This window comes from Pholcus phalangioides, unplaced genomic scaffold (genome assembly GCF_987345545.1).
Source record: "Pholcus phalangioides strain wild (caught in Gottingen) unplaced genomic scaffold, Ppha-v1.0 ptg000017l_1, whole genome shotgun sequence".
In the NCBI taxonomy this organism is placed as follows: Eukaryota; Metazoa; Arthropoda; class Arachnida; order Araneae; family Pholcidae; genus Pholcus; species Pholcus phalangioides.
The window spans coordinates 32908478-32935460 of NW_028301610.1; the positions used below are offsets into that span (position 1 = coordinate 32908478).

The window sequence follows — 26983 nt, forward strand, 5'->3', positions numbered from 1 at the left end:
AAAGAAACATTTCTCATGGTATTGAATAGGCACACATAAATGAGGACAGCATACCGTCGATTCCCATGAGAATGGTTGGCGGCATCCACTTTGAGAACCACTGAGATAACATGAAGGCATTGCCATTATCTTGGGCCAGTGCTGGATTTCCCTATAGGCTAGACCAGGGTTTTCCAACGTGAAAGCTTGCGCGGAACCCTTAAATATATTTGAATATTTCTTCAATATATAGGGTGTCGCAAAAGTCCGCATTCGATCTGAGGAACAAGAATCCTCACTTGTAGATAAAAGTGTCAAAAATGCTCATATTTATATTCGTGAGTTACACATGGTGTGACTATATGATCCATAATTTACGGGGCAGTATTTTTTCATAACATTCGGCTATTTCATCGTTTTAATGAAAATGTTAATTTTGTCAAGCTTGCTAAAAAAACTCACTTTGACAATTTTAAATCGTGAATTCGTTATTGAATGAGCTATGCATCAATGAAAATGTCTGTTTCTTTTCATTTGGTCATCCAATACACATAGCTTCAGGATAACAAAAAAAATGCTCATTTAATCCTTTTTTTTCTACTACCTTCATTTTCTGCACAATATGAATAATTATACCGTTACTTATACAGTTCACAGCCTATTCTGAACGGCTTGTTTCTCACCTAGAGTTTTGAAAGCCAAACGTTTAATGTGCAGACTTTTTCCAGAGTGCCAAACCAGCAGCAACTATAGTGAATATGAACAAAAGCTATTTGTTCTTACACTTCTGCAGAGAAAACAAGACGAGCTGAGGCTTCAAACAAATAAGAATACAGTGAAAACTAAAACTACACCAAATAGCTAGATCACTTGTCCTCTGATGAAAGAGAGCACAAACTCTGATATTGTGGTTTCAGAGGAGCAAAAAATTCCAACTTCAGCAAAATCATGAAAGTGAAAAGTTGGTCAGTTTTTAGCAATTGACCATGTAGGGTTTTTTCCTAGAAAATTTTTAAATGTTTGTTTGACAAGTGATGTTACATGACCAGCACTGATTGGACATTGAGAGCGATTATATGTTACTGGGGGGGGGGTGTGGAAATCTGGAAATTTTCGGTGAACCACATACAATGATGGTCACTCGTGGGAACTTCACCGTACATTTGTCTTTTAACATCAAACAAAGGAATGATTGGAAGAAAGAAAATGTCATTCAATGTCAATGCCTTTCTTTGAGACCTGAGAAGGATAGACAAAGATCTTCCCCTTCATGTGATTCATGACCAGAGTCCCTCTCAGAGGAGGTCAGGAGCAAAAAAGGTGACATGACATTTATAAGTTGTAAAAACTTCAATTACTCGACATTTTCACTTCAACTCAAACGTCACATGTGTGGAAAATGATGATTTCTATGCATTGAATCGATGTAATTATTGTAGATTACACAAAAATGTGTTGCTATAATAGTTTTTCATTGCATATTGTCACTTCAAAATCTAAACTTTGATGATCGACTAATTGACTGATTGTTGCAGAGATACGGTATCAGGACACAACCAGATGCTTGGTCAGCTGGGGTAAGTACGCATTTAAGTGTGAGGCCCTTTTAATGTTGAGGTAGAGGTTGCAGTGTGAAATTTGTGCCCCCCTCTGGTCCGGCACCTGGATCAACAGAACTCTCAAGTTGTGGCACTGCCTAGAATAGCTTAGAAAAAACACCCCTTCAAAGCACTAAACAGGCAATCAGCAGCTATATCGACAGCTTGCCGTGTCGCCAGCTGCGACACATGGTTTGAGAAACACTGATATATATAGTATTTCGGTTCTTTTCTTTTAGACAACTTTTGAAGTGTTGGATTCAATTTATTATCTGCTTTGCTTAGATATAGAAAATAAAACAAGAAAAAACTTTTTCGAAAAAGTGAAAAGTTACATTTTTTCTTTTAAATCTTCAGGAGAATAATATAAGAATACTCAAAATTTAAACAACGGTGATGTAATGCTAATTACAGTAATTTAAAAGTTATTTATACATATATTTTTTTATATTATATTATATTATAAAAAACATGATTTTTAAAAATTTTATGTTATGGGTAATTTTTTCAAGAATTATACAACAAACGAAATACTATTGAAACTATTGAATTTTTGTGATATTTTCTGTGGGGCGGGGGTCATTTTCATTTTCACCCTTATATGACGTTTTGACGTAACTTCTTAAACGTCGTGTTAACAAGATTTCATTTGTGGTAAGGAATCTGTAAAAGGGGAGAAATATAACCTCGGGCAAGTTAGAAAGTAAAGCTTTTCCTTTTTTTCTGTCTTAGAATTGCTATTTAGGATTTGCTATTCAGAAAAGCAATAAGAATTCGACACCCATAAATCTCAATTGGTGATCCTAAGGAAGAGAGGCAGTCGGGGGCATAGAATGCAAAGGAACAATTTGAAAGTTCCGAATCTTTGAAGGAAGACCATCATAAAATCTGTATGTAGGTCTTGGAGTTTCGGGAATACCAATTTCCAGGAAGTCATCTTGACTGTTGTTATCTGAAGGACTTGTGTGTGAGAATAGGAAGAAGAAAAGAGCCAAAACAAATATTGCCTCTTACTGGTAGATTATCTCAATATGTTGTCTGAATTTTTTTAGAGTACACACACACACACATTCTCAACAAGTAACGAGAAAATGAGGAAATTTTTGCAGCTACCAGAATTCCGAAATTTTTGGGGTTTCCTTCTCTTTTGATTCCGCGGAACCCCAAAAAAGCTATTCTGGAACCCTATGGTTCCGCGGGACACCGGTTGGAAAACCCTGGGCTAGACAGACTGCAGATGAGGACCTCAAAAAATCTTCAACTGTTATTTTTTTTTGGAAACGCTGAAAGATGGAATTTAACACATTGAAGTAGGAAGTTTAACTTACTGTATATCATATATTCACCACAAAAAACACCGAAAATTTGTTGACATAGGACAGCTGAGTTGGATATACAGTAAAACCTCCCAACACAGCAACCACGGGACTGAAAATGTGGCCATTGTTGGGAATAGCTGGTTTTTATTCCGAAAACACAAAAACCAGTGCCATCTTAATGCATGAGCCCACCTGCGCCCTCAAGAGAAGAGGGGCCACAGAAAAATGAGAAGTAAGGCCCGTTTACACGAGGCAAGCGCTTTAGTTGGTAACTTAATTTCAACTTACCGATTCTTCTTGAAACTGTCCACACGATAAGTGGTAAGTAGGCGCTCATTGGATAATTTTTACGGAGGTGAGCGCAGTTAGCGCATGCGCGCTTCAGTCTACTCAAATCCACGGAAAGAGACAGATGCACAACGCGCGGGAGAATAATAGTAATAATTTTTTATTTATCTGGCATTCAGAGAGGTGCTTTTTTTAAAGCTCATAGCTTTCGTAACGATGGATGAAGATGATCAGGTAGAACTTACGATTACTGTGATCAGAGCCACATTATATGATATTTTTTTTAAAGAATATCAATTTATTCATTTTCACTTACTCAAGGGGGGTATAGTTATATGATACACATTGAGGACGATGTATATTCTGACTCCAATTGAAAAAAACGGTTGATAATATTTAAGTTCATTTAATTTTAAAAAACTATTTACATAGGTTAACAATATTAATTCCACATAATAAAAAAGGAGAAACTCTTTTCTCACTTGCGCGAGAGCAACACACTGAGCAAGAAGTAGGTCACGCAAGGGAAACAGTTCGCTTGTCCCCTTTTTTCGCCTCTGCCACCCACGCAAGGGGGCGAGAGATGACGCCACAGGGGAAAAAAGAACACACAACATATTATAAACTTAAGTAAGTCATCGAGAAGAAATATAAGATTTCTCTATTTCTCCTCTAAGTTGTAAATACCGATTATATGATGTTTTAATCGATGTTAAAGAGCAGATAATTATGAATTATGTAAGCCGAAAATATGGGAGAAGATTCTTGGCATTCCTAGGAAATTCTAAGGGTTAAAAATTAAATAATAAAAATTCATTAAACAAAAATTATTTCCAAATTTTCGAAATCATTATTATTTTTTAATTTGATCTATAGAGATGATATCTTTATGTTGAATATTTGATCGTGTATTTTTACAACAGATGGCAGCAAATTCGTTCTGGACGAGAGAAATATTCGAAACCCCCCTCTCCAGTTTTTAATACATAAATCCTCCCCAAAAAAATTGAAGGTTCAAAAATATATAACTCCTGACATCACGTCGACAGAATATTCCATAGCTTTTCCCAACATCGAATAATTTTATCTTGTTTGAACAAGGTAATTTCCATTTCTATAGTTTAACAAACATTCATGGCGAAGATATTTTTCAATAAACTTGAAGATTGTGTCCTCTGGGCCACCTCACCATCCAATATTTCGGCGGAATTCTAGCGAAACTTCAGGAGACGACGGAGTATGAACAGCTTCACGCTTGAGATCAAAATAAACCCCTCCGTGAGAGAGCAAAATGACCCCTCCAGCGCGGCAGGTCACGCCCACTGGTGCATGCGCATACGTCTACTTAACCGGAAAAAATAGAACCGTTCGTATCTCACTTACCACTAAATCACTTGTGCACTTGCCAACTAAAGCCGTGTAAACGGCCCTTATCGTCTGCATACATCGTATCGTACTTGGCAACTAAAAATTAAGTTACCAACTAAAGCGCTTGTGTCGTGTAAACGGGCCTGTAGTTGAATTTTTCGAGAATTTGCCAGGGCCTCCGAAAAATCACTTGGCACGGGGACCCATGTTGCTCGTAAAATGACCCTGACAAAAACATTAAAAATTTGTGATCTATATAACGTAAAAAGCTAATTCGATCTGTAATTGATTATATGATAATTATGTAATTGATTATATGATAATTATGTAATTGATTATATGATAATTATGTAATTGATTATATGATAATTATGTAATTGATTATATGATAATTATGTAATTGATTATATGATAATTATGTAATTGATTATATGATAATTATGTAATTGATTATATTAGAATGTACGATTACCTTGATAAATACTATAATAATTTATTAATTGATCTAGGCAGCATTATTTTGGCATCCTAAAATTTAGGGTTGCAATACTGAGATAGAGCACAACAGAAACAACTTTGCAAAAAAAAACAAACTGATATTGACCAACGATGTACTAACAACTGCAAATAAGTTCTTTGTTAATACTTATGATCAACTAGACCAGCGGTTCTTAACCTTTTTCCCATCCTGCATTCCCTAGAGCGATGTGACTTATCTTGTCACAGCCCTTTAGATAATGCATTTTCCTATTTGTTATGAAATTTAGTTTTGATAATTAATTACATTAATTATTCATTAATTTTTACAGATTATTCATTAATTTTTACAGATTATTCATTAATTTTTACAGATTATTCATTAATTTTTATAGATTATTCATTAATTTCTATAGATTATCTTTTAAATATTATTAAAAATCTAAATCTTTTTCAAATTTTAATTTTTGAGTTTTTTGCCTTTCATAGAACTTCGACTTTCAACAAATATTTGCTTTCCTAACCAGTTTTAATTTCCCTGACTTTCCTTAATTTTCCCTAACTTTCCAAGTCACTGAGAACTCTGTAATTTAAAAAATATATATTTTTAAAACCACTCAGAACTTCAAAGAAAAAGATTCAATGAAATGTTGTAAACTTATTGATTCCAGCCAGAACATCACAATGTTGTTTGGCACTTGATTAAATTTTTTGACGTTTTTCCAGAGTTTGTTCATGACAGCATCAGATCTAAGTGCAGTATGCAAAAAGATGAGAAATAACCACAAAATACTTTGGGTATTAATAGAATTTTTCCTCATTTAAAATGGAAAGCAAGTATAGCTAACCGAAAAAGAAACTTTTGTGACACAAATTTTGCACAACACATTTCTATAAGCCAAAGCTTAAAAATGCCGGTATAATCCATGTTTTCTGAAGAACTGAAAAATTCAATTTTTCTCATCGTCTCAATTTTCTTGAATAATCTGATCGCATTTTATAATTTGTTTTCCATCTTGCACCCCACCCGGCACTCCTGTTTAAGAACCACTGAACTAGCCCATACATGCTCAACCCATGATGCATGGGCCAAATGTAGCCCACGGTCATGGCCCCCACATGGGGTAGACTAACAAGTCTCTAGCCCTGGGGCCATTTTAATCATTTTTTTGTTTTTTCACGCTATAAATTCATCATAAAGGGCCCCGTAAAAGTCTGATGGGGGGGGGGGGCGTAAAAGATCCCAGTCTAGAGGCCCTGCTTCGGGATGTGAGGGCCATGCCCACGGTATCGAATCTAATCTTGTAAGATGGTGATCTTGTAAGTGGCACAATCTCATATCACTTTAGTGACTCATAGCACATTTACAGATCACTTTAGTGACTCATAGTACATTTACAGATCACTTAAGTGACTCGGGACATATTTACAGATCACTTAAGTCTGTGGTTCTCAACATTTGGAAGCCTGTGGCCTGGTAAATCTCTTGGGTAAGTGAAAAGGCCCAGTCGTACACACAACTAACAAGAAATTAATGGGAAAAATAAAACTGAATCACTCATGGCCCAGTATGACTATTGTTACAGCCCAGCGGTTGAGAAACACTTTTTTTTCAAACTGAGCGTAATTCAGGTGTATCTCCATCTGTAGGCAATTTACTACCTTGTGAGTTGTGCTAGAAGTGTAAGTGTGTACCTAACAGTCTGAGTGCGTATCTAGTGTTGTGTCTGATTTTTCAGTGCTACCATCTATATTTCTGAAGTAAAGTGTAATGACTGAATTACATTTGTACCTGTTTGTAGGTCTGTTATTCTCTGTTGCGAGACTTTTTTTAAGTTAAGATGAGTCCACATTCACGCCTCAAAGTTGGGAACCACAGAATACCAACTTCAGCCGACCACCACTGTGGTGAAGGTGGGGTTCGAACTCAGGACCTGTTAAATGCGAGTCCGTCACTATGACCACTCAACCACCACAGCAGCAGTTGAGAAACACTGACTTAAGTGACCCACAGTGAATTTAGAGATGACTTGAATAGCCAGCAGCATAACTATAGATCACTTAAGTAGCTTTTTCCCTCTCCACTGCCTTCAATAAACCCATCTAGCATTTGTGCCCAGGAAAAGAGAGCATACATAATATTTTTCCCCATAGAGTTAGAGGGAGAAAAAAATCCTTGAAAATCAGCTTCAGAGTTATTTTTCTTATAGTGATATGCATGTCCGAAGTGGCTGTTGTTCTGAGGTTACTTGTAGTGTTATGTCATAAGGGGCACGTTCGGTTCCAACAAACTGTGGCCGTTGTTTGGAGGTGGCCATTAGAGGAGGTTTTATTGTAAGGAATAATCATTGATGGAAGACCATGATCTATTGATGCTTTGGTTAAAGTGTCTTTTAAGGAGGTCATTTCATCATCTGCTTGCCCCCATCTGCACCATTATGTCCACCACAGTAGTGGACGAAATGTCTGCTTATCTAAAAAGCTTTGCATGCGGCATAAAAGCCTAAAAAGCATAGATACGATTATAAACTCTGACCGTGAAGGCCTGCCTTCTCTTTTCAATAAGATCTTTATAATCATGCATAAAAATCGTGCTTTCAGAAGCTTCAGGAAGATCACATAGAAAAATATTTTCTACAGAAGAGAAAAAAAAAATATTAGAAAAGTAGTAACCAGCAGCATATTCCAAAGATTGTCTGAACCTGAATTGTTATGAATATAAAATTTTTGCTGTTCCCACATGTATTAAAGTTAAATCTCCACCAATCAATGATACATCTATCTTGGTCCTAGGTATTGAGAGGGAAAAAAGAAACATGCATAATCCTGAAAATGACTTGCAAATGGCTTGTCATGCCGAATTTTTCAAGCCCCCATGAATTCATAAATTAACTCTTTAAAGTCATGTTATAAATTAGTTGAATCATTTGAAGTGGGATTACACATGAAGCAGTGGACACCTGTACTTTCCTTATGCAGTGGAACTTTAGTTTACTAACACACACACACACATATATATATATAATTTATATTCCATAAACATGCTTGTAATCTGAAGCACCTGCATATTAAAACACACTTCTCCATGAGACAAAATGTAAACTCAAATGGTTAGTTCATCATCAAACCACCTCTCTCTCATCCTAGCCACAATCAAAGAAAAAGTGCCTGTTGATTTGTTTTATATTATTGTGTTTTTGCTTATTTTATATTGAATGCTTGAGTATTTTCAAAATAATTAAAAGAGCAGGGGTTTCAATTTAAGCCTGTTTTAATTTCTGATTTAAGCTAATCTTTTTATGTGGAGTTGATGATTTTGTATAGTGTTTGTATGCATTTATCATTGCTCTGCCCTGTATATTTTGTAGGTTAGAGTAAAATGTGGCGAGCTACTGTTGGGTATGACGTGAAAGATTCTACAAAAACTGGCGAAGGTGATGATTGGGAGACAGATCCGGATTTCATAGTATGCTTTTGAAAAATTTATTTCTATCATGGAAGTAGCCTATATACCAGGGCTGGACAAATCTATTGCCTGACATGCCCGTGGCATGTAAAAAGTCTTACTGTGGGCTTGTATTTTTTTCAATTACATGTCCAGCACGGGCATACACACACAAAAAATCCAAACATTAAAACACCTTAGTGCTTTTATTATGATTAATGATTAGATCATCAGCGTTGATGCAAGTGTTTAACCAGCATCCCATGTTTGTGACATTTGAAATGAAATACTTTAAAAGACTAATTTTGATGTTACTGAAATTGCCACAAGGCCAGGATCGGTAATTTTAAGATTCACCACAATAACTGTATGGTATGTAATAAGGCAATTATGGGGTTTTACCTATCAATCTATATATATATATATATATATATATATATAATAACATGTCCTGACTGATTCATCATCGCCATGCCGAAACTGCTGAAGCTATAAATATCAAATTTTGTCAATAGTTTTGTTTCATGACGTAAACACTCACTAAAAAAGGGTTTTTCGAAATTCTACCCCTAAGGGGATCAAAGGTAACATAGAGAAATCAGGCCGAGCCAAAACCGCTGAATCTATATTCATGAAATTTATCAGAAGTTTTATTTTGTGATGTTGAAAAACTATCTAAGAAGGGGTCAGAGATGTCACTGTACTTTAATTTAGGACCCAGGTTATTCAAAGAATCTGGGTCTTTTTTGAGTGAAAGTGGGTCCCTCTCAAAAAAAATTTATCTTGAAAAAATTATGCCCCCCCCCCCATAATTCACTGGTATATTTTCTTCCAACATGCCCCAGGTCTTTGCTTATCACCTGCTTATATTTCTTCATTGAGACTGAGCGGTGGGTCCTGTTCTGGGTAGGAGAAGAAGGTACCCTGTGAATCAAGTAATTCATTTCTAATAACGTGTTCTATCCAAAGGTTCATTTACTTTTATTGTCTACTAGTAGGAAAAGCTTGCAAAGAAACCCATTAACTGAGAATTTAACATGGAATTTAGCACATGTAATAAATCTAAAACAAATATGCAGTCAATCCCGCTTATAACTTTCCCATTTAGAACGTTTTTCCACTTGGTAGTGAGACTCATTTTTGTGGTCCCAACTCCAAGTGTAATTCTCATTAAGATTTCCCGTTTAAAGTGTTTTCCTGCTTCCAATGTTTTTTATGATGGTCTTTTGAAAAACATTATAAGCAGGATCCACTTTAATTAACAGTTGCAGGCACACATTTATATATATATATACTAATAAATCAATCTATAAATTCCCTTCTGATTGATTTTATATTTCGTTAAAAAAATCTTAGCACTTTCAATATCTTCTGATCAAATTTAAATCAAATTAGATTCTCTCTCCTCTCTCAGATACTTATCTTCTTATTCCCTATTCATACTTTGGTTTTTCTGGTAAAATGATTTTATTTTCTTTCCCTAATGGTCCACCAGTCTGAGCCGTCAACATTTAACTACTGCATATTTTCACACTTGAATATGGGATGGGAGCTATGTCAGATTTGTAATGGTGAAATTTAACAGTGTGCTTGCGTGTGCCCAGCATTTGGCATGTTTTGTGTTCAGTAGGTGGTGCCATATATCTAGGGCCTTTCTCAAATTGTCAGTTGGCAATTCCTTTGAAAAAATGCTGTGGTTGTAATGATGATCACACAGACCTACAACACAAATATGTATATGTTACTGGCAAAATATGAAATCCGCCATTCTATAGAATGCCTGGTCGTTTCAGGCAAAAGTATGAAATACCGGTTTTATTTTATAGAATGACTAGTCATTCTATAGAATGCCTAAACACAATCCAGGCTAAGTATGAAATATCTTCTTCCAACAAAACATCCACTGACAAAATTTTCATTATATAAGCCTCAGGATGCCAAATGCGCCAAACAAAATAAGTGATTCTTGTTGAATTATCAATTTTAATAGATTTCTGAGATGAATGACACATTTTTTTTTCTCCAGAAAAATTTTCTTTTCGCTCTCGTGAGAAAGGGATCTGTTGAGGGGTGGTATAAAATATTACAATTTTATCGAATCAAAATTTCTCAGAATTTTCGTAATTTTTTTTCCGGAAACGTTTCCTTTTAGCTCCCATGAAAACGGATCTGTTGAGGGGGCAGTATAAAATATTACAATTTCATCGAATTAAAATTTCACAGAATTTTCGTCATTTTTTTCCGGAAACGTTTCCCTTTGGCTCTCGTGAAAACGGATCTGTTGAGGGGGCGGTATAAAATATTACAATTTCATCAAATTAAAATTTCACAGAATTTTCGGGGGCGCGGTAGCCCAGGTCGATAAGGTACTCGCCTAATGTACCAAAGGATGTTTAGCGGTGTCGCAAGGTCGATACCGGTTCGTCCTTGTCAGAAAACTTTCCTGACACAGAAGTACAACAGACACGGCGACATTACCGCAGAAAAAATTGCTACTGCAGGGAGTCCCCCATCGAGGGGTTAGCGCACCAACCTCTCGATGAGTATAAAAAACAAGCCTGCCGTTCGGAATCGGCAATAAATTGTAGGTCCTGGTCTAATTAGCCCTCGTGTGTAGAAAATGACCGTGGTGCGACAAAAATGAACAATGATCACAGAATTTTCACCATTTTTTTCCGGAAACGTTTCCCTTTCGCTCTCGTGAAAAGGGATTTGTTGAGGGGTGGTATAAAATATTACAATTTCGCAAATTAGAATTTCACAGAATTTTTGTCTTTTTTTTTGGAAAACATGCATCGGCCAGCGACGACTTCCATTCTTAGTGGTGTATAATCGCACCATTTGATCCACGATGTCGATTCCATATTTAATTTCATTATAGTAGGCAACTGTTTCTGGGGTCTTTTTCATGTTTTCTTTGAAAGTTACATCAGTATGAAGTGAACTTAGAACTAGAACATTTTTAATCTTTTTTCTCTGATAGCTGAGTTTTTCTCTGATAGATGATTTTTCTCTGTCAGCGTGATATCAGTTCTAGTTTTGAATACTATCGACGAGTATAGATCCTGTGCTCCTGTTTTCGCAGTTGGAGGTACCTCACGACGGTCTTTTCGAAGGGTCCCAACCAAGCTTTTCGATTTCGAAAATTCACATAATCTCAGTGATGTAAAATAATTATCTGTTGTTTCAACATTCTCCTAGATAAGGTTCGACCAATTGAATTACATGTTCATAGATAAGTTGATTTGCTGGTCTGGTGTTATCTGCCCCTGTGTAATCCAAACGGATTTTCTATCCATTTAGAATACATTTGGAATCAACGCAGGCAAGAAGCCAGAATTTTATTCCAAATTTATCTGGCTTACTTGGGATATACTGTGTAAATGGACATCTTGCTTTTGAGTGTAGAAGTTGTTCTTCCACAGTTAGATTGGGCCCTGGTTTGTAGCAAGTCACACTGTATTCTATGAATGAATTCCATAGTGAACGTGCAAGAGCAAATTGGTCAGTTTTTAATATTTCAGACCTTTCAGATTGAATTGCATGAATTTCAAAATTTCTTTGAAATGATCTCTTGTCATTGTTTGGGGAAAAAATAGGGGACCCCAAATCAACGACCACAATGAATTCAGTAGGAAGTTTTTTGCACCTTTTGCATATACATAATAGATATCATTGCATCCAGTTCAAGCAAAGAAATTGACCAATAAGTTTCATTTAGACGACGATGGGCTTCAGCTTCTGTATATTTCTGTATATGTTGAATCATTTTATCGCAGAAAATAAGGCGTCTTGAACTCGGAACACTTTCATTTATGTTTTTTTGACGCATAAAATGTGGGGCCTTGATTTTCTCTCAATATATTTTGCGATCCTCGACATCCTAAAGTTGAGGAAGGTTCTATGATTTTCCATATGCTCCTATCTGCTGCAGTTTCTTAGATCGTTTCTGTGGTTTCAACGAGTTATAACGAGTAGCACCATGGTAATTTTCTGCACATGAGGGCTAATTAGACCGGGACTTACAATTTGTTGCCGATTCCGAATGGCAGGCTTGTTTTTTATACTCATCGAGAGGTTGGTGCGCTAACTCCTTGATGGGGGACTTCCTGCGGTAGCAGTTTTTTCTGCGGTCATGTCGCCGTGTCTGTTGTACCCCTGTGTCAGGAAAGTTTTCTGACAAAGACGAACCGGGTATCGAACTCATGACACCTCTAAACATTCTTTGGTACTTTAGGCGAGTATCTTATCGACCTGGGCTACCGCGCCCGAGAAATAATTTCATTTTGATTTAAATCTTCGTCATCAAAACCAAGATTTTTATCTACGGATTATGAACGAAAAATATAATGTATAAAGCGCGCGTTAACTCATCTATTTGAGGGAAAGTGACCATGGTATGCCAGTCACAGAAAACAAATTGGTATACGTAGTTTTACCATATTTTATCGGTGGAAATATGAGAGATAGAGATCCTAAATAAAGAATTGCTATTGCTAGACCGACCATTTGCTCGAAAAAAAATACGTGAAATTGGGATTCGAAATACGGGACAATGTCAATTATCGCTAAATGATGCTAAAAGTAAGCGAAGTCGTTAACTCGTGCTAAAATCACAGGAAAGTCGCCAATCGCAGGAAATAAAGCGTCACTTCAAATTGCAGCGAATTAAAAAAAACATGACAAATGTGTGAGATGAATATTCTTGTTTGTAGTCTCGTAATGAGGCTTTTTGAATCACGTGATGTTTCCCTTTTTCGTGAGGGACATACAAAGCAACCAATATGGCGACTTCCTGTGCAGCTCATGAAAGACATAAATCAAAATTAAAGAAACATAGAAATGAATTGTTTTTTTTTTCTTTTTTGATGGGTGCTAGATATTTCGAAACTTTTCTTGAAGCTCAAGTTATCGATTTGCCTGCTTTTGCTTCAAAAAATGCTTGATTAAAGCTGCAGAATTTCTTCAGTGTAATTTATAGGCCCATAATTAATTTCAAAACATCTTATACTATATGGATTGATGATATTGGATATTATAAAACAATACGGAGACATTAATTTTCATTTTTGTGCTTGAGAAGATATAAATAAAAAGTTGAAATCAATGTTATTGCATGAATATCTAACTCAAAAATAAGTCCGGCTAATTATTTTATATTCAATTTTCTGTGCTTCATATTTCTAAGCGAAATCAATATTTCGAAAATCGAGAATTAGTTCAATTTTTAAAATTATTGATGAGGCGGAAAACCCTACTAAAAATTTCTATATTTCTACGGTAAATTCTGCAATTTTAACATTGATTTCTATAGGAGAAACATGCTGTGCTTGTCCCTCCAAGTGATGCTGATGATCATAGGCGTACACGAAATTTTGTCAGGGGGGGGGGGGGTTTCAGATTTTTTTTCCTTCTGAGGGTTGGGTTTACCTTTTTTCCTGTAAAATATCACTATAATCTTGGCTCGGGGGGGGGGTGTTAGAACCCCCAAACCCCCCTTTGCATACGCCAATGCTGATGATGATTATGACGTCTATTCCAAGAGCCTCATTATCGTGATGTAATTTCTAAGTTGGAAAGATAATTTTAATCGTTGATTTTAAGAATAAAAAGTCAAGTTGGCTTCATTGAAAATACTTGAAAACCCGGGACATTTCTGCAAAAAAGTCGCGACAGCAAAAAAACAGAAAAACACAGACTATCCTGAGAAATACGGGATGCATGGTCACCCTACTTATTGCTATTCTATCTCTCATAATAAATTGTCAAATGTTGAAAAAATTTCTAAATATGGTTAAAATTGATGGCAAAGCAATGCCAATGGGTATGTACGAAGAAGGAATACAATAAATTGCAGTAAATAAAGATGTATTTCACGAAATAAATGTTATTGATATTTTTAAAAAAAATGTCTTGTTTTTGTTATTTAAAAAAGAAACACATCACAAATATGTGACATGAACATTGTTTTACAATCACAATTAATCGTACCATGATTTGTAAGAAATTAAAATTATATTCCTCCCCGTTTTCAGTCGAGTTTGTGTGAGTCAAGTGAATTTAGTCGAAAATACGGGGCATTTTGAAAAAAACAAATTCGGGACAGTGAAAATAAAAGATAAATAGCGAAATATACTTAGCAAATGTTTTGTGGTGACCTTATGCATATGTCCCATACGTCACACTGTATACACGTTATTTTGGCTGTCCCGACTTTTTTGCAAGAATGCCGCGGTTTATCGCAAATGTTCTACATTGTATAATCTACAAAGCCTACTTAAATGCTTATAGTTTTATACTTTATTAAAATCAACTATTAAATGATTTTTCAACTCATAAATTATATCATGATAATTACAACTATGAATAAGAATATTCACCTCACATATGCCATGTTTTTTTTACTTTTTTGATAAAGTGATCCTCACATATGTTCAAGAGATCCTGTATGATCTGTCCAGGGAATTTGTTAATGTTAGTAAACATCCATGCCCGAATCGGGGTTCGAACCAACACTTGCACAGTAAAAGGCTAGCTCCCAAACTACTCCACTGCAAGGCGGCGAAACGTTTATTCAATTGTTTGCCTCTTCAAACATTTTATTTTGTTACGTTAAATGTTTTACTTCGTGGAATCCATTTTTATCCACTGCAATTCAGAGTAATGCTTCGTTTCCTGCCATTGGCGTTTTTTTAGTGATTTCTGCAAAAGGTGGCAACTTTGCTTACATTTGGCGTCATTTATGGCGATGATTGGAAATGTCCCGTATTTGAAATCCTGAGTTCCTGTATTTTTCTTGAAGAAATTTGGTTTGCCTAAATGTGCAATAAAACTTAGCGACGCGGTTTTTACAATCTACCAAAATTATGTGAATTCTTTGGATAGCAATGAAATCATTTTCCTCGGCTTTGGGGCTTATGTCAGTGGTGAAATAATTGACGTTATGTGTCTCATCAGGCCCGTAGCCAGAAATTTCATTCAAAGGGGGACCACTTTCATTTCGTGGGAAGGGACCACTTTGGTGGACCACCTAGAAAACTGGTTCCAAAACTTTTTATATCGCAGGGCACTTTTCAGAATTGTTATCATTGAGCACTAATTTTGACAACATTTACATGTTGGTGCCATGTATAAAATACAGTAATTGTGATGAATCTGGTGATTATGCATAATTGCCGGTTATTATGCACAATAATTTCATCCGTTTTGTTCTGTGATTATGCATAGTAACCGATATAAACTGGTGATTATGCGTAATTACTGATTTATGCCGTTTTGTTTACAGTAACATATAAAAGGTATTCCACGAAAAGCGTCCGAAAGCAATAAAATGTTGTCCGTATCCGATTTGAAATTCCAAAAGGAAATTACCCGATTAAATTCAGTTGTGATTTATTTTGACAAATTAATTTTAATTTGACAAAAATGTGACATGTTATGTCGTCCATCCACACATCCCTTGTCAGGAAAGCCAAAGGAAAAGTTTACAGAAAAAAATTAAGAAAAATTATATTAAATTGTATAATCATATAAATTGAATATTTTATACTGCCCCTAAACAGATCCCTTCTCCCAAGAGCCAGGGGTTAACGTTTCTGGGAAAAATCGAAGAAAACTGCACGAAATTTTTATTTGACGACACCGCCCCTTAAGGGATCCCTTCTCAAGAGAGCTAAAGGGAAACTTTTAAAATTGAAAACTGTGTGAAATTTTAATTTGACGACACCGCCCCTCAAGGGATCCCTTCTCAAAAGAGCTAAAGGGAAACATTTCCGGAAAAGAAATGACGAAAATTCAGTGAAATTTTAATTTGACAAAATTATAATATTTCATACCGCCCCTCAACAGATCCCTTTTCACTCTCGTGAAAAGGAAACGTTTCCGGGAAAAAAAGACGAAAATTCTGTGAAATTTTAATATTTTATACCACCCCTCAACAGATTCCTTTTCACGTGAGCTAAAAGGAAACGTTTCCGGAAAAAAAATTACGAAAATTCTGTGAAATTTTGATTCGATGAAATTGTAATATTTTATACCACCCCTCAACAGATCCCTTTCTCACGAGAGCGAAAAGGAAATTTTTCTGGAGAAAAAAAAATGTGTCATTCATATCAGAAATCTATTAAAATTGATAATTCAACAAGAATCACTTATTTTGTTTGGCGCATTTGGCATCCTGAGGCTTATATAATGAAAATTTTGTCAGTGGATGTTTCGTTGGGAGAAGATATTTCATACTTAGCCTGGATTGTGTTTAGGCATTCTATAGAATGACTAGTCATTCTATAAAATAAAACCGGTATTTCATACTTTGCCTGAAACGACCAGGCATTCTATAGAATGGCGGATTTCATATTTTGCCAGTAACATATACATATTTGTGTTGTAGGTCTGTGTGATCATCGTTACAACCAGAGCATTTTTTCAAAGGAATTGCCAACTGAAAATTTGAAAACCTTAAAAAATTGTATTTTTAGCTGATTATTACTATGCAATCGCGGGTTCCAAACCCGGATTTTCACTAAAGGCAAAATCTTGGGGGGGGGGAAGTTATGGGGTTCCGTGAAACCCCCCCCCCTCCCAAGAAGGTAAAAAATTTTGAAAAAAATTGTAGGAAATTAAAATTTTGGAAAAAAATATTATATGGAATACATAAAAATTAAACAAATTTACACTTGTGCCACTTTTTATTAAGCATGACTTGATTTTCATACTAAACATATGTATATACCTATTTATTTTTAAATAAAACTATTTTAGAATGATGTCACTGAAGAAGAACAAAGGTGGGGATCAAAAACTGTTGAAGGATCGGGTAGGACTGCAGCTGCTATCAAGTAAATAATTTTAAATATCTATGCAACAAAATATAAGATAATATCAAAATGAAGAGCTTTGAGATTGCTAATATATATGAGTATGCTTGTAATAAAAATTAGTTGGTTATTTTCTTTCTGGCTGTCGTCTTTATTAGAGTAATGGGATCCCCAAGTAGTACTCACTTTCATTGTCTCTTCTTTTTGATTTATGTTGGTACTGTGCTTGAAGATTTTGATTGCTTCTCTGAGAAAGGGGATATGCTAGTGCACGTTGAATCTTTCGGCATCCGAAATGCCAACATGTATTCGGCAACTCATTATGACAAAACATTAATCTGTGTAGCTATTGATATTATTTTCCTATTTATAATGGTTTTAAAACGTGACAGACCAGAGCTATGTCCAGTACAAAAAGAAAGTTTGTATCGATTGTTCCTTACCAACAAAAATTCATTCTCTAAAATTTCTTGACAGAGGTTGTATCATTTATACAGGGTGGGCAAAATGTCTGTAGAAACTTTAAAAATTCATAAAAACTGGCAAAATAACTGAAATAAAAAACGGTTTGCGGGGTTAGCATCGCTAGGTCACAGGAAGTTTTTAAGACAGGAAAAAACCCCTCAAAAAACAGCCGATAGGTGGCGCTAACGTACACAAGTCAAAGAAAAGATACAAAAGTAATGAACAGAATGCCTCCAAATTGTTTATTACAGCAGTATGTGTTCCACATGACCACCACCACAGAGGATAACACATTACAGCGAGTCACAACTTCAGCAACAGCAGAGCGTAGTAGGTTCGGATGTATACACAGACCTGCCAACCTCAGAAGAAAAAAAATTGTACTCTATCCATGGGTACCCCATACTAAAATTTATTAGGAGGAAATCATAGATCATTTATAATCAGAAAAAATAATTGCTTCATGAAAAAAAAAAATGGTTTACTTAAAAAAGAACATTCTCAGGAAGACAACAGATTAGTAAAAATTTGTTCTCTTGTCTATCTTTTGATATTTTTGCACTACTGTTTCATCTAAAATGAAATATGATTTCGCTCACTGGGACAGTCTCCTGATCCTGTAAAAACATTTAAAAAAATTCATTAGATGAAAGCCAAAGTGTTGAAAACCATCCGATATTCATAACTCAAAATTTAACATTTTAGTCACCTGAATGATTGATATTAATAGAATATCAATCATAGAATATAATAGAATAATATCGCACTGGAATCAAGTGCATTATTTTTTGTCAAAAATTTCCAAAAATCTTGAAAACTCTCGACCCTGAATAACTAATCAATAAAAAGTAATTCTATATTTCAGACATGGTGAAATTTCGACGATACTCAAATATCGAGAAAATAATGGTTTATTATTGTAAATCAAAAATATGTGAACTATGAATAATTTTTCCGCACAAGTTCATTTAGAAAATTTGGCCTGAATTAAAAAAATAAAACTGATTAAATAAAATGAAACCATAAAGAGTTAGGATGGCATGCAAATTTCGGAAAAATATTGATCCATCAAATGGATGCTAAAGGATTGGTGCATCACTCAGTATACTGTCTAATACATAGGCGGGCTTGAGACATGGTTTCGGCGCATAAGCTGCACCAGTAAAACTGCCGCAAAAACTCCCAGCGGTGTTCCAATGTTTCTCACAGTGCGGGAATTTTTGGCTAGATTCTGCACAGTGATGTCGACCAATAGACTATCGATTATTCCAATGCCAAACAGATTGCGACATAAGCAAGAAATCATCAATATTAATGATTCGGTAAAAAATCATATTTTTAGAAGCAAAGGTGTATTTCTCTCAAAGGTGTATAATCACATTAACTTGCTGAAATTGTACTAAATATGATGAAATTGTAACCGTTGTTAGGTATGTATAACATGAGACCTCTCAGGTGATCGCATCTTTCAGTTCTGACAGATTGGATGGACCGGATCAATACACCCAGAATTTCAAATATCCCCATAACCAGAAGTCTGCTGGTGTCAAATCTACAGACTTGGGAACCTGCAATGCCTGCTAATGATTTTGTCTTCTCCGAACATATGTATCAGGAATGCCTTGACCGGAGTAACAGTGTCACTAGTTGCTCCATCTTGCATAAACGTGATGGTAGAAAGCGCATCTCTTTCATGCAAACATGGCACAACCTTCTCGCGCAGAAGCGTTAAATAACGTTGTGCATTCACCGTAGGCGTTTTCCATCCATTTACTGGGCACTGCGTTTCAAAGATGAAGGATCCTATGATGAACAAATCTGTGATCACACACCACCCTGTCACTTTTGGGGAATGCAATGATTTCTGCATGTACTCAAGGGGATTAGATGTCTCCCAGATGTGACAGTTATGGGTATTAACGTCGCCATGAAGCAAAAAATGAACTTTATCTGCCCACAAAATGTTAAAGACCAAGGTGTGATTCCATTCGATTTTGGAGAAAGCCCAAATGCTTTCCTCTGTATAGTATCCGCTGGTAAAAGTTCATGGCACGACTGCAATTTGTATGGGTACAGATTAAGGATTCCATGTGTAACATTACCTTGGGGCCCCTGCAGAGTAATCCTAGATCTAGTCATTTTGAAATCTTTATTTATTGTCTGACCTATAATTCATCGCAGAGAACGCGCTGTACATTTTCACCGATCGGCCGGCATTGTTTACATATCAGTATTGCCAGATTTCATGTCATAATTTTATTTTTATTCTGAATAGTTATGCAAATAGCACTTGCCTTTCGTTATATGTTAAGTTTTCCACAGCAGAAGATCGCGCGTCCTGATTCAATGGTGAGGTAGGGGATGCCGGGAATGGTCCCTTTAAATAGTGGCAGTATGCTGGAAACGGATGCAAATATACAAGAGTCACAACTGTACTGAATTGCTCTTACTAAGGCTTTTTGCCCGGTGAGATGCGTGCCGGACATAGCCTCTTGCATCATCATGAACTGTTGATTGAGTAGCGAACTGTTCGGTTTATTTTTCATTCATGCAAATTAAATGAACTCAACCGTAACCGGATCGATCACGATCCGATATGCAAATCATGACGCGATCGCACATGTTTGTAATGTGTATATATGTATATATATGAACTGTTCGGGATCTTATGTTTTTGTTCTTGTTATGTTTGCATTGTTTCACCAGTCGTTAGTTTCATGTTAGACGTAATATGGACTTTAATTTTCAATGATTTCCAAAGGAGATCAATATGCTTCCATTAAATAAATCTGTTAATTTGCTGATTATTATTTAAACAAGTTCTGGGCAGAAGCAATAATTTGTTTTACTTATGTTTGGAATAGAGTCTGTCACAAGAACCAAACAAAAACGCCATTTGAGTTTTATGGGGGAGGGGGGAACAAACCAACGGTATCCCATTTGAAGGTTTTTGGCAGTACTGTTTATGTAGGAGTTCCAAAACAAAAAAGAAAGAAACTAGACATGAGAGCGTGTTTAGGAACCATGATGGGATATGCCCAAAGAACACATGGTTATAGAATTTGGTTAAGAGATGAACACAATGATTGAGACTATAGGTCAGCTATTACGTAGGAAACTGGAGGCGCACATCTAAGGGTAGCCAGTCTGGCCACTAAGGCGACAGGATCACGACGACGTTGGATTATCACATGAAGTTGTAGAGCCTCAATATTCTTATGTTTTATTATTATTATTATACTTTGCACATTGGCTCTCTTAACAAGCATGCTCTGGTCACGTGAAAGAATCTCAGTACATTCTGTGCTAAAACATGAGATGATCACATGACTGGATACTCCTCCTTCAGAGGGTCCGAAGGGCCATGTGTGTGAGAACACCAGTTCAGCTCCAGCTCTCACACGTGATGCATCTACGTCGTCTTTCTCTCTCTTTATATATGTACCATGTAAATAATATCTTCTATATAGCATCATAATTAAAGATAACGTATCTAAAACTATGTCTCATTCATACGGACTCAGATACGCTACTGTCACCACTTAGCATTAGCATTGGTGGCCGCAGATGTTTAAACGCAAATAATGATGCCTTCTGAATATTCTTCAAAAGACGGCATTACGGTGAGAGCAGCAGCAGAGGATTTTTCTCCCAGCAACAGTGGACCACGGAGCATCCTCCCTCATAAGGTCACTTCCGCCTGACCTCTTGGTTCTCTTCTCTCCAAAGCAACAGGATGATGGCAGCAGAAGGGGACAATACCGTTCCCCAAGTTTCCAGTGTCGCTCTCCGCCTTCCCCCATTTTGGAAGACAAACGTTTCTCTCTGGGTGAGGCAATGCGAGCAAGCTTTCCTCCTCAGCCGCATTACAAGTGATACCAAATTCGCTGCTCTCGTTGCTAATATTGACTCAGAAACAGTACATACATGTGGTTGCCGAATTTGTCGTCAATCTTCCTGAGACCGGGAATTTCCAGGCTCTTTCGGACCGGCTGATACAAGAGTTTGCCGAAACTGAATCGGCCAAAATCAAGAAGTTGCTCACGGAAATTAAACTCAGAGATGATAAACCATCACAGCTGCTACGGAAAATGCGCCAACTTTCGGGATCTCGACTAACCGATGATTTCTTAAAGACATTGTGGCTGCAACGTCTTCCCACTCAAATCCAAACTGTCCTCTCAATATTGACTGGATAAACTCGCGGAATTGGCTGACAAAATCGCGGAAATAAGCCAAAATGCATTCGTTTGTGCTGTTTCTCCACCGCCGGATCAAGATGACTTGCGTGCACAAATCGCAATGCTCACCAAACAGCGCCTTCACTTCCAACCCATCTCACTAATGGCAGTAAATTGCAATATAGTGATATGGCCAGAGTTGGTGTTTGGTGAAGTAGTAGTTCCAGAAACAAGAAAAATTCCTCCGGAATGTGCTACTATACCATCATCGTTTCGGTAAAAATGCTCGGCGCTGCACTGTACCGTGCAACTTCAGTGCACCAAAAAACCAAGGAGCTCCGTCATAGCTGGCATGGCGAACATGAGCTCAGAGACCAGCAGGTTGTTCATCCATGATCGTAAAATGGGAATAAAATATCTTGTTGACACAGGCAGTGAAATTAGTGCTTCCACCACTCCCTGCTCCACATTTCGTCTCTACGCAGCAAACCAGACGTCAATACCGACCTACGGTACCAAAAATATTGTCCTAGATCTGGATTTGCGACAAAATTTTCCATGGACATTTGTCGTTGCCAAGGTTTCGTGCCCTATCATTGGAGCAGATTTTCTGCGCAATTTCAATCTCATGGTAGATTTGTAAAAGCGTCGTCTCATTAGCTCTAGCACATAACTTCATTCCCTGGGATCAGTGCATCAAACGGCTCATATCTCAATTTCCACAGTGGGCTCATCTCAGTACGAGAAAATTCTTTCTGAATTCCCAGACATCACAAATCCATGCTTAATAGGCGAACCTGCATTGCACGACACAGTTCACCACATAGTGACTAAAGGTCCTCCAATATGTTCTCGACCAAGACGGCTTCACCCTCAACAATTTGAGAAGGTGAAGACGGAATTCGATTTTTTGTTACAACAAGGAATAATTCGTCCTTCAAAAAGTTTGTGGTCTTCACCATTGCATATTGTTCCGAAGTCGGAAACATCTGTACGACGAGTGGGAAGTTATCGAAAATTAAATTCTGTCACAGAGTTTGATTCCTATCCCATCCCATATCTAAGTGATTTCAGCAATGCCCTTCATGGTAAGTCAATTTTTTCAAAATTAGACATTTTCAAAGCGTACCATCAGATCCCTATTTTTGAACCTGATATTCCTAAAACAGCGGTGACAACACCATGGGGTCTGTTCGAATATACTAGGCTTTGTTTTGGCTTAGTAAGTGCGCCTCAAACATTTATGCATTTTATGCATGAGGTGTTGAGAGGTTTATCTTTTTGTTATGCATATATAGATGATATCCTCGTATATTCATCATCTGTTGAAGAGCACAAAAATCACCTAAGGCAAATATTTGAGCGTTTACACAAGTATGGCTTAAAACATACAGGGTCCAAAGGTTACATAGAGAAATCACATCGAGCCGAAACCGCTCAAGCTATAATTATGAACTTTGGTCAGTAGTTTACATGGAAAACTCACTAAGGTTTTCTTTTAATTCAACCTCTAAGGGAGTTCAAAGGTAACCTAGAAAAATCATGTTGAGCCAAAACTGCTGAAATTATAAATATGAAATTTGGTCAGTATTTTTACTTTATAATGTAGATACCCACTAAATTTCTGAAAATTCAGCCCTCAAGGGAGTCATGAGGCCTTCAAATGTTATATGGAGGAATCATCGGTGTGCAATTTTCAGATTACCAAATTCATGCCAGCGAAGCCACAGGTGACAGCAAGTCCAGATTTGTAGAGAGTTCAATTTAACGCCCAGCGTCGTGTGTAACTTATGAAAACAGTTCCAGGACACCGGATCCATCGAGAGAAAGCCTAGACAAGGTTGTCCAAGAGCCACGATGGCCAGAGAAGATCGCCATTTGTCGATTATAGCGAGGCATAACAGGAGTGCTACAGCTTCTCAGCTCTCTCGTGACTTGTATGCAGCCACAGGAACCCGTGTATCAAGGGTGACTGTTTCCAAAAGACTTCATGAGAGAGGGTTGTTTGCAAGAAGACCTGCTGTTTGCGTCCCGCTCACTTCTACGGACAGGAGAATCCATTTATCATGGTGCAGAGAGCATAGAGATTGAAGTATGGATCAATGGGCGACCGATCTCTTTACTGATGAGTCCCAGTTCAGCCTAAGCACTCATTTTCGCCGTACGTTCATATGGAGAGAACCAGGGAAATGCTACCTACCCTCCAATGTCCGTGAAATCGACCATTATTGGCGGAGGAGGTTTAATGGTCTGGGCAGGCATCATGTTGGATGGCCGCCCACCTCTCCATGTCTTTGAAAGAGGCACTGTGACTGGTGTGAGGTATAGGGATAAGGTCTTGGGGCCATATGTTCGCCTTTTCAGGGATGCAGTTGGCCCTGAGTTCATTGTAATGGACGATAACGTGAGGCCACATAGAGCTCTTCTGCTCGACGATTTTCTAGAGAGTGAGGATATTCGCCGGATGGATTGGCCAGCCAGATCTCCAGACCTTAACCCTATAGAGCATGTCTGGGACGCTCTGGGGAGGGCAATTGCAACTCGCAACTCCCCTCCGGGAACCATCCAGGGAATGAAAACAGCGTTGCTGAATGAGTGGGACCAATTGCCACAGAAAATGATAAACTGCCTTATTTCAAGTATGAAATCACACTGTGAGACCTGTATATCTGTAAGAGGGGACCATACCCCCTATTAACCAATTTTTTTGTTTATTCTGCAACCGTTGTTTCATACCTTCCGACTCCAATGAGTGAATGGTTATTTGTTTTGTACCAATGTATGTACATATCAAATTTCATTAAAATCGGTACAGTAGTTCTAGAGATAATCGACCAAGTCTGCAAATTCTCTTAATTTCTTACACCAGTGTATATATACATACATATAACAAACATTCTAAAAGAATTTTTTTTTTTTCATATGTTTTAGTTTTGTCATGAATATTGCTTTTGTTTGGGGCTGCTGATTTTTTATATATATTTGGCATCTATAATTTTTGTGGGCATTATTTCTTCAGTCATCTAGTTGGGCAATTTGCCAGTTGTGGTATTTGTATTTAAGAGAGTGAAGTAAATAAAGGTCAAATGTTCTTTTTTTATACAAGTATAAAAATATATTTTTTATTTAAATATATATTTATTATAATTATATTTTATACATAACGTAGGAATGTTTATTTATTTCTAAGCATCCATGCACTGAGAAGCGAAGTTGCCAAAGATGATGCTGAAATCAAAAAGAAAATTCTGGAGTCTGGACCCAAAGCTTCATATGGCTATGGAGGAAAATTTGGTTTACAGCAAGACAGGATGGATAAGGTACTATCATGTGATAAATATAGACATGAACATGAATGTAGATTCTAATATTTTATTAGCATTGTGAGGTTTAAAAATGAGCATATCATCGAGACTAAATAAACTGATGTTGCTTTAATTCTTTGTGAAAAAGTAGTCCATTGTTGCTGTAAGGGGACAGTTGGCCCCCTCTTGATAGGAAGCTCTAGGTTAGAGAGCAATGTAGGCATGTGTAGTGCTTTCAATGACTTTTTGTTTACCTTGATTTCCAGAAGGCATTCGATCGGGTCCAACATGGTAAACTCTTGAAGCATTTACACGAGATTGAAATTGGGGGCAACTTGCTAAATTGGATAGAATCGTGGTTAAGAGATATGTCGCAACGAGTTATGGTGAACGGGGAATTTTCTGGTTGGACGGACGTCACAAGTGGAGTTCCTCAAGGAAGTGTCCTTAGTCCCATACTTTTTTCACTTTTTATCGATAAACTTGATCAGGTTATCGATGGGATTACTAGCAAATTCGCAAATGATGGGAAGCTAATTGGGGTAATCGGGAATCAAAGCGATAGGGAGTTGCTCCAGACCAACTTAAACAGGATTGCAGCATGGGCAAATGAATGGAGCATGACGTTTAGCGTTGATAAGTGCATGGTCGCTCATTTTGGTTCGAACAACCCACGGTTCTCTTACGAGTTGAAGGGTGTCACTATCCCGGATGCAACCAGGGTCACCGATTTGGGAATTCTCATTGACGAGCGGCTTAAGTTTTCTGAACATTGTTCAGCGGTGGTCAAAAAAGCGAACAGAATGCTTGGTCTCATTTTCAAAAAGGTCTCTTCGCGTTCTCCTAAAGTCATTCTTCCGCTTTTTCAAGGCTTAGTTCGCCTGGACTGGAGTATGCTGTAAGGTTTTGGAGACCACACCTACAGAGGGACATAGACTTGGTTGAAGGGTTGCAGAGAAGAGCTACGTGTGTCCTTATTGGCACACGACGCTTGAGTTATGAAGAGAGACTTCATTTTTTGAATATGTTTACATTGGATGAACGCAGGTGTCGAGGCGATATGATCGAAGTGTTCAAAATTTTCAATGGGATCGATAGGATTTACCATGAACTTTTAGTACACCGCCAATCGACTGCTTTTACAAGGGGACACCAGTATCGATTGGTGAGGGACAATGCAAGGTTATGGTGTTGCAGGGAATTTTTCTCTAATAGGGTTGTTAATAAATGGAATAGTTTACCCCCGGTAGTACATTGTAACACAATTGACACGTTTAAAAAGAAATACGATAAACATGTTGGGGTAAATCGAGAAGCTATCCATACTTAGAATAAGACAACCATAAGTATTCTTTATGGGCATTGTATAATTTTTATCATGTGTGTATATAGTTTATAATTTTTATTTATTGCATTTTTAATTGGGTTGCTGTATTTTTGAAATATATGACATCCATATTTTTATGGGCATCTTTTTCTCAGCCACCTCGTTGGGCATTTTGCCTGTTGTGCTACATCAATATAGTTTTGTGTGGCGGAGTATCACCAATGTTTGGCACCCGTAATCTGCAGAGTCCCTTGTAACGCCAAGCGTTGATGTAACTCAGCCACAGAACTCCCCTGCCAGTCTCACACTTCATTTGTGAGACGAAACCGAACTTTTTGCGGCCGTATCGGGAGATGTAAGTTTTGTTCTTATCACTAGAACTGTCACTGAAACGTGGTGAGTCATCCTGAACGGC

At 37.1% G+C, this 26983-nt stretch overlaps 1 protein-coding gene across 2 annotated transcripts in view; it reads left to right on the forward strand.

Moving 5' to 3' along the window:
• Positions 1-26983, forward strand: part of LOC149072929 (src substrate cortactin-like) — a 76521-nt gene that overhangs the window by 446 nt on the left and 49092 nt on the right. For both annotated transcript variants that reach the window (XM_089247082.1, XM_089247083.1), the window contains exons 2-4: positions 8398-8495; positions 17235-17311; positions 25127-25256. In XM_089247082.1, coding sequence (XP_089103208.1) covers positions 8409-8495; positions 17235-17311; positions 25127-25256 — 294 coding nt within the window. In that variant the 5' untranslated portion in view covers positions 8398-8408. The remainder of the gene's footprint in view (positions 1-8397; positions 8496-17234; positions 17312-25126; positions 25257-26983) is intronic.